Source organism: Macadamia integrifolia, chromosome 11 (assembly GCF_013358625.1).
Source record: "Macadamia integrifolia cultivar HAES 741 chromosome 11, SCU_Mint_v3, whole genome shotgun sequence".
NCBI classification, from domain to species: Eukaryota; Viridiplantae; Streptophyta; class Magnoliopsida; order Proteales; family Proteaceae; genus Macadamia; species Macadamia integrifolia.
Window position 1 is genome coordinate 22,533,879 of NC_056567.1, and position 9,381 is coordinate 22,543,259.

At 38.3% G+C, this 9,381-nt stretch overlaps 1 protein-coding gene across 4 annotated transcripts in view; it reads right to left on the reverse strand.

Moving 5' to 3' along the window:
* Positions 1–8,196, reverse strand: part of LOC122093317 (protein SPA1-RELATED 3-like) — a 16,193-nt gene extending 7,997 nt beyond the window's left edge. The window contains exons 1-8 of one of the 4 annotated variants that reach the window (XM_042663609.1): positions 7,841–8,170; positions 7,525–7,750; positions 7,186–7,395; positions 5,851–6,942; positions 5,581–5,738; positions 2,640–3,609; positions 2,410–2,556; positions 1,964–2,275 (exon numbers count right to left, since the gene is read on the reverse strand). In XM_042663609.1, the coding sequence (XP_042519543.1) occupies positions 1,964–2,275; positions 2,410–2,556; positions 2,640–3,609; positions 5,581–5,738; positions 5,851–6,744 (2,481 nt within the window). In that variant the 5' untranslated portion in view covers positions 6,745–6,942; positions 7,186–7,395; positions 7,525–7,750; positions 7,841–8,170. Of the gene's footprint in view, positions 1–1,963; positions 2,276–2,360; positions 2,557–2,639; positions 3,610–5,580; positions 5,739–5,850; positions 6,943–7,185; positions 7,457–7,524; positions 7,751–7,840 lie in introns of those variants that run through there. The other 3 variants (XM_042663612.1, XM_042663611.1, XM_042663613.1) reach the window with 3 other exon arrangements.
* Positions 8,197–9,381: the final 1,185 nt, after the last annotated feature.

A 9,381-nucleotide genomic window follows, 5' to 3' on the forward strand; every position in this document is an offset into this window, starting at 1 on the left:
TTTTTTTTTTTTTTTTTTTTTTTTTTTCCTGTGCTAGAGTTGCTACAAGCATCTATATAATGTAAAGGCCTAAGTGCCTACACCCACGATTTTGAATAGTTGAATGAAGCTTAGTTTTGTGCCATTCTTTAACTAAGAGCAAGTTTTCGAAGGAAGAGTCTATACGATCAGATGCAATTGACAATCAGTTCTCGACTTCCTTGCATTGTCGTTGAGTCTCTTTGAGATTCTCTTGCCTAAGTTGAAGTTGTTGACAAATAGCCGGCAAGATGGTTGGATACATCAAACAGGTTTGCTCTAATACCAAAATAATGCAGATCAAAAGAAGGATCTGTTGTAGTGGGCTTAAGAGAGAGAAGAAGAGAGAAGATACGGGGCTGTTCCGGGCTGTGAACAGTACCCGTGAACAGTAAAGTGATTTTAGGGGGGAGAGAGAGACAGGCTCCAACGTCCACTTTAAAATAAAACTAAACCTTAACTCATTCCATTGCATAGCATATCAGTTATCAGACCACTAGTTTATAGATTAACTAACCCTTCAACTTTCTATTCTTAACACAACTCATAAATTAGAAACATTCCTAAATTCTTAAACTTAAGAAACCAAGGAATCTGAAATAGAGACTTTATAGAACTTATGGGTCTAAAACCGGATTGAGCAGTCCTTTAACAAAATAGAAATAACCCAAATTAGTAACTCAATATGGACCCAATCTAACCTAAATCTTCTAGAAAACTGAAAAGATAAATTATTCCAAAGAAGAAACAAATCAAAAATGATGCTAACTAAAATGAAATGACCCAAACATTAAGACACAAAATACTTTACTAAGGAGTTAAGGACTCTTACTAGGCTAAGTTAACTTACTTAACAGCACAGGGGACCAACACAATCTTATCCATATACCTAACCTGTGTGCCCCCTTAAATCCTCTAACAGAGGCACATTACATTAATAAACCCAAAAATAAAAGGCCTAAGACCCATAGAATCAAACCATAGGCCAAAATATAGTATTTCAATGCCTAGTTGACCCGATTGGACCCTCTTCACTGCATCAGGATACCATCTAGACCCACTGCTTTACCTGATTTCTATCTTGTCTAATTTTAAATATTTTCCAATGTCATTGCAAACAATTTTATTAATTGGTAAGTCAAATTTAATACATGTGTATATATACATAATAAAACATGCACATATTAAAAAGATCAAAAAAGAGAGAACGAAAACCAATTCTTGAACTAGTAACCAAAAAATGTAAAATGCCATGATCCAAAATTTCCCACAAGAAACTGTTTATTCGTTTTTTTTTTCTTTTTTCTTTTTTCTTTTTTAATTAACAGGAAAATATAAAAATGTTAAAATGCATAAGAAAGTTACACTAGATGAGAGAAAGCACAGAAAAGAGAAAAGGCAAAGGCAAAAAGAAACCAAATAAGGAAAGAGAGAATATGCCAAGCATAAACACCCGACACTTTCACCACCCATCCCACCAAAAAACCAGTTTCCTGACACCCTTGACCCCCTTCTCATCAAGACCAGCCAACAAGCAATTCTCTCCTCAGTGTTTCTTTTATTGGTTAAACAAAGGTTCCCATTGGAGCAATGCCTCACCAGATAAGAGCTAGAACACATCCATATTGAGTTAATTATATCGACACTTTTCAAAGCAAAGACGGTTAAAATTTTTGACAGTTCCCTAACACTTCTCCATGGCTTAGCATTTTCACACCTCTGCGAAATTCTTCATTTGTTTAAATAGGGAATACAAATAATTAACCAAGAGACTGATAATAAAGATAGCAAGTTGAAAGTAATTACATTCAAAAAAAAATTAACTTTGCTTTATTTCTCTTTTTCTTTTCCTTTTCAGAGAAATGCACACATGGGGGAGGGGGCTAAGTACTAAATGTACTAACTTATGCATCAAGAAGCTTTCCAATATAATGAGAAAATGCACCTTTACATTCGTGTGCCCAGTGAAGGTTTGGAGAGGACTTTCGAGCACCCGAGACGTGATTGTTGATAAATCCCAAAGCTTGAGTGTGTTATCCGTTGATGCAGAAACAAGAGTTGTCGAATCTACAAATTTCACATAGCTCACAGTCTTACTGTGACCAAATAATGTGTAGAGAGGTATTCTTATGCTACGAAGGTCATAGCAATAGATATTATGATCCGCTGAACCTATGGCAAGCAAACGTGCAGAATCAGGAGGAAACTGAACACAGCAGACATTGGCCTTTGCTTTAATAGTGCTGACACTACCTCTCTGCAGTAGAAACCCATGTAAGGGAAGCAACTCATTATACATCCAGATTAAAAAAATGTGGTAAAAAAATAGATGACTGCAGTACGTTTAGTTTCAAAGCTGACATCCACCAAGTGGACAAAAAATAGAATTGCCTGATTGATATTCCATAGTTTAACGGCACCATCATCACTTCCACTAGCCAACTTTGTTGGATCTGCTAAAGAAAAGTCTACAGACCATACACGTTTCTCATGCTCCCTCATTTCCATAAATACTTGCCCTCTTGTAGCATCCCAAACCTGACCAAATTCCAAGAAAGTCACTGGGTCACCACACAAAACAGACAAAGCAAAAACATGATGTGAATAAAAGCTTGGAGTACCTGCACGATTCCTTCAAAGTCACTTGAAGCAATCTGGCTTTTGATATAACTATTCCAACATATACTGCTAAGTTTTGATCTGCTAGCCATCTCAATAACGGGATAGTGAATGTCACGGTCTTCATTTAGAATCATGTCACATTCAAAAATTTTTATTTTCCTATTTACACCAGCTGTAGCAAAAAATTCCCCATCACGATCAAAACTCAAAGAGCACACAAGGTTGGAAGAATTTAGCAGATCCCCTTGCTTCAGTTCTGCCCTCACTTTTAATTTGCTGAACGATAGATACTTGCACAAACCATCAAGGAATGGATTTATCCATCCACTTTTGTTACCTTCACCAAAACCCTCCTTAAAGGCCACATTATCAACAGAACTTCCTTCAGTTACCACAATTGAACCCCTGCCACTACTGCTGATTGGTAAGCATCTAGTAGGTGGTTTCATAGTTGGTTTCATAAGCCTGCATCTTGTTGAAAAATAAGCAGCCTCCAGTTTTTTAAAGTTCTTCATCAATCGAGAACTTTTGGACAGAATACTTTCAAGGTTTTCTGGCTTCTGAACCTCACCTTGGTTCTCATTAAGTTCCTCTTCATCAGAAACCCGAAGTCCTAGCCTGAAACGTTTCCTGGACCCCAAGCCAGCAGATCCCTCATCTCTTGCAAGATTTAATGATCGATGATCCACCTTTTCCAATGCTGAATTATCATCCAGGTTCGGTTCCAGGTAGAAGTCCCCCTTTTTCTTTAGGATGCTTTGCTGTTTCAGAACTTCTTCAATGTCAGAAGATAGACAATCAATAGTATGGTGCAATTTATCAGAAGCTTCTTGTTTCCTTTGTTGCATCTGCAACAGGAATTCCAACAGCAGCTCCTCCTCTTCTATTTCCTCTCTGAGACTTATAGCTGCCTGACGTTCTTCCAAATTATTCCTTGGCTCATTGAGGAAGTCACTTTGTAACACATCACTGAGATGATTACAACAGAAGATAGAATTAGCATCCAATACAATTCCATTGACTAAAAAAAAAAAAAAAAAAAGATGCTTAAAATATGTCAATAAATATATTAGTGGTATTGTCAGTCTGAAAGTGTATGAAAAGGGCGGGACATGGTCAGATGTTAAACATCTATGGAAAGGGAGGAAACGGTGGGCTCCATATGCCATCCAAAATTAATAAAGAATGTATGGAGTCCGGAATCAGGATAGGCTAAGCACCTACCAACTTCAAATACTACTATTTTGACCGAGCAGAAACAATAATCCCTCTTGTAGCTAATTAAGCATGATAAAAGGGGAATAAACACATAATTTATTTCTAATAACCTAAAGCATTATATAGATGTAATTAATCACTCCAACAGAAATTACAGAAGTCAGTTTAGTATGCCGAACATTTAATTATGATCATTAGCCTCTCTAATGCACGGCAGCTAATATTCTTCCTGATCTAAATGATAAGCTTCATCCACAAATGGAGATCTAGTTCTAAGCCTATGTAATAAAGACAAAAATAAAAACAATGAGGTAAATAACCAAGGCAGAAAACACAAACACAGTAAGATTAATGTAGTCTGCTAGTGTGCTAACATAAACTCGGTGAGAAAGTTGATTCTCAAAAAGAATATAAATGACAAGAAAATTCTTGAAAGCATAAGAAATCAACTCCAGTCAACATTCTAAATAAAGTTTATTTTATCAAACAGTGCATGCCCACAACCTAGCGTTTAAGTTCTCCTTGACAAATGTACTGTTTAACATTGTTTCATGTTTGCAAGTCAATCAGAAGCATAAATTGATGTTTCTAGCTTATAAATCCATAAGACCTTCAATATTCAGCACCCCAATCCCCTCCCCTCGGGGGGCGAGTCAAAAGAGATATTGTCAGCCTGGAAAAGCAAGCAGGATGCAGTCACTCATCTTCTGCCTCTAAACTGAAACAGATTCCAATAAGCCCAACAGAAAATCTAAGTTTTAATAATCTTATTTTTACTTAGCAAGAGTTTCTGAAAAAACATCCCCATTTGAGAGAGGGGGGCGTTTTCAAAAAAAAATAAAAAACTTAGATACAAACAATATAGTTTGCTACTGTGTTGGTGAATCTGGCATGAGCAAAAATGCCAGCTTCTTACAAATATCTTCTCTTTTATTTCTATTTTTTTCGTTAAACAATTACTTATGAATACTTTTTCAACTGCACAGATGATAGTAGAGAGGATTAGCACTAGAGTGGTTCGCTGAGCAGCAGCTATATCCTCTTTCTAGCAATGCCCATACAGCCTTGTGTCAGGATTGGTCACAGATCATCACTTCAAACACCACAGGGAATCAGCTTAAGCCTCCACCCCTGGTAGGATTTATAAAATTAAATTTTGATTGGTGTTCTTTGGGAAATCTAGGTTTATCAGGTGTCATGGTTATGCTCAGACAACATTCTCAGAAAGATGGTCCAGAGGTGATCTACAACCACCCTGCTGTATAAAAGCTTGAGTGGTGCTTTTCGGTGAGCCAAAAATACAGATATTGGGTTCAATAGAGACCTACTGCTCCCGAAGGCAACAATTTTAATTTATTTAGTGAATGCTCAGCTAAATGCAGTGTACCTACCAGAACGTACATTCATCATTGAGGATATTGTTCTATATTACCCAAGCAATCTCCCAACATCATTTTTAAAAGAAAGAAAAATATTATCTACAGGTTACTTCATATGCTAGTAATTTTCAATATCATGGTTCTCTTTCAAAAACTAGGTATCATCAAACAATATCCATTTTTCTGATTCCATGTGGATATTGCTACTCAAGTCAAAATATAGTAAGGGCCTAGTGCTGTGGTATCACTAAGAAGTGATGGGAACCGTTTATTACATTATGCAAGAAAGGAAGTTGAGGCACAAACAAAATGAACAGATGCATATAACGTATGCTACACCCACCTCATTTTTGGTCTAGTACTTGGCTGAGGATGCAGTAACCAAAGACAAAATGAAGCTTCTTTTGGCCACTTCAACAGCAACTGAGGAGGCAGGACACGATGTCTGAGATTGGACATTGTTCTGAGCTTTTCTTCCATGGAGCTAAACGGACAGAACAACTGCTCATAAATAAAGCAGCTACATTGGTTCAAAATTAAAAGACAATAACAGAACCTAAATTTCTCCAACTATATAAGTGTTCATCAATGGCAAGTTAAAGCGGAAACAAACCTCAAAAAGGAGAACCCCCAATCGATAAATGTCTGAAGAAAAAGAACTTGAAGCTCCAGCGACCTCTTCTGGACTAGTGTACCAGTTGGCCTCCATGAGTAATATCTGCTTTAGTGGGAATGTTTTCTTATTTTCTTCAGCATCTTCGACTTTCCTGCTACCCTCTATTTTATTTTCCTCTCTCTCTTCAATTGATGATAGACGTGTAAGATTTGCAGAACCAGACTGCAAACAACTAGTCTCCGATGCTCTATAGGAAGCACCAGCACGAGAGATCTCAAGCAGGGAATCTTCAACACCAACCCCACTTCTCCCACAAGGCAAGTCCTGGGCTGATGGTGAGGAGCAGCTCTGTCCCCCTACTGTTTGATTGTTTACGGCATCACCATAAGAATCAGAACCTGAGCTCGAACATGAAGCAGACTCAATGAAGGAAACGCTGTTAAACGAGGACATGACGAAGCAAGATGGCCGCACATTATGAACAACAACGCCTTGTGCATGTGCCAGGTTCACAGTTTCCACAATCTGCCTGAGCATGTGCAAGCACTCCGAGAGGTCAACAGATCGGTCCGGTTTATCCAACCACTGCCTCAAGCTAATATCATCCCGTTCTACTGCATGAGCAACATCTCCCACACCCTCCGCATCCCCACAGACCCCAGAAGAGCCGACCTGGTTGTCGAGGTGATCAGAGTGGGGAAGAAAACCCCGATCTATCCCTTTATCCCACGGCGTGCACCTCACAGAACTGGCATTATTCGAGGCATCACCTGAGACGCCAACAGGGTTGGCGTGAACCAACCCAAGGCTCTCGCTGGATACCACACAAGCATTCAATTCCCTAGAACTCTCAGACTTCTGCCAAGGAGACTCCGATGAACCCTCCATCATTATCCACCTACGGCAGCACCAAGGCCTGAGGAAACGCCATTAATGAACCGAGAAATGCTCCAACTACTAACGCAAATTCTCACTTCTATAATCATTTTGAACCGAAAAACCCCACACTCCAACCTTGAATCACTCCAGGTAGAAGAAAACCACACCAGAGCACTCAGCTCGGTTCCTGAACTCAAAGACAATCATCTCCTGTGCACAATGATAGACATAAAAAATGAGTTTTCAGCATGAATTTCTAAGTAGAAACCAACTAAAAGCATCTACCAACAAGAACTCATTTCCAGAAAAAGGCTATCACTCCAGCATTAGCCAAAGAATATATATCCCAATTGTTTGAACTATAAACAACCCATTTGAATCACACTTGCCCAGTTCAAGAATTTAGATACAGAATAAGAGAGAGATATGAGATTGAGAATGCAAGAGAGGTACCATGTGAGGGGATCTGCTGCAACTCGCTCACAGCTTTTCCAACATGAGAACAGAACCACACAATCCAAACTTCGATTGCATTCGGGTTTTCCAGATAGAGCTTTCTCAACCTCACATCACAATTCACAAAATCTGAACTTTTTTTTTATTTTTCTTCTTTTCCATCCGTGAGACACACACAAAACTCTTGGAAGGGAAATGCCAGAATTTCTGTAAACGGAATAACAATTTTAATAATATGAGGTAACCTAGAAAGTACAAATTTTTCAGAATCCCTAATTTTAGGTTGGTTCGTTGGTGTTACTTTATTGGTTTCTTTTCAAAGTGTAAGGCCCTTACCGAGTCGGCTAGTCACCTTCGTTATCTTCTCCCCACTGCTTCCCGCTTTACTCCAGGTGACGTACGTGGCACAACGACGTCCTCTCGCACTTGTGTGGACTAAGTTTTTGCGAATTATAACGCGTCGAGACATAGAAATAGCAACCCAAACCAGTGCCGTACACAGTTACAGTTGCTCTCCGTTCAACTGATGGGACTACTCATCATCATCATCTCCCAAAATTACCTGCAAAAAACTATTCAAATTCTGGTAAAAATATCAACCAGATTCAATGTTTCCTTCCGTAAACTTCATTAATGGAGATAAAAAGAAAACCTCAGGCGAAGATCACGAATCACGAATCATGATTCTCAAAGCTTTATTTCACAACTTCCTTCCTTCAATCACAAATCCAAGAAGCTAATCCAAATCCAGATTCGAACTGGCTAATTCACAACATATCTTGAACAGATTGAGACCAATTCGACCTGCTACTCCGAGATTTCTTCAAAGAGATCGTTGGGGATCTTCGTTCCAGATCAAGGTGGTGAGATCGATGTGAGAGAAAACAAGTAAAAAGAAAAATCTCTCGCTTCGCTTGGGATGTGTAAAGGTCAAGGTCAGGGTAGGAAAGGGTAAATCGTATTTGGACAACTGGCATAGCTGAGTCATCAGACAGCTGTCAAACCCGTGGCGCTGCTACGTTTCAGTTTTTCCAGGGCTTTAACGAGGTAGGTAGGTTAGCATGTTACGTTACAGTAGGCTTTATGTTTCTCTTTCCAGAGCTACAAGAAATAGGATTTCAGAGGTTCCATGCAGTGGCTGTTTCATTAAGAACCCCTTTTTTTTTTTTTTCAAAGTGAGCATGTTGCTATAGACCATACACGTATCAGATTGGGAATACATGTGGGGAAAGTGATTCCAATCTGGCACCTCAGACACTGGGAACACCATAATAGTGATAGCATTGATTGCACTTGGTAGGAGAAATTAAACTAACAGTAACAACAAAAGTTGGTAGTACACTTGTACTCCCAAAAAAAATAAAAACAAAACCCAACATTAGGCTATGTTTGGAAGCCTAGAAAAGGAAAAAAAAAGAGTTTTTCTAGTAAAGAACCTAACGCTGCGTTTGGTGACGTTTCTATTTCAGAAATAACGTTTCGTGTCAAAAACAAAAATTTCAATTTATGTGTTGAAATATCATTTTTAAACGAAAAAATAGTGTTTGGTGAATATGTTTCTAAAACGGTTTTAAAACGAAGGTCTTCTCTCCTCTTTGTGCGCGAAATTGTGAAAAATGAAGAACTAGGGCAGAAGACAAGTTTATCGCGGACGACTTCCCTAAAATCCCCCAAATAGTTTTTTTTTTTTTCTTTTAATTGGAACAAAACTGGGAAGATGGAACAGCTATTTCCCATTCCATCAATTCCAGTTTCTACTTTCTTTTTTTTCACTTGTTGTTCCCAAAAAAAGGAAACTCTTTTTTGATGCACCAAACACTTTATTTTGTTTTTTCGTTCCGTTAGAACGGAAAAACTCCAGAAATGTTCCAATAGAATGTTACCAAACGCATCCTAAGTAAGAATAGAAGTAAGAATAGGGGTGTCAATCATGGTTTCAACTTTCAAGTGTGGGTATAGTATTAGCTGTATTGTATTGGTATTGGCTAAAATCGATTGTTGATCCCTGATCGATCTTGATCGGTTACCTGTATTGTTTCAAAGATAAAACAGTAAAACAAAATTATACCTTATAAAATAAGCAAGGGTAAAACCGATCGATACTCATCGATCCAATCTAGAATGGTATTGATAGATACCGATATCAATACCAATACCGATACCATCCCCTAAATCCATAGTGTCAATTGATCT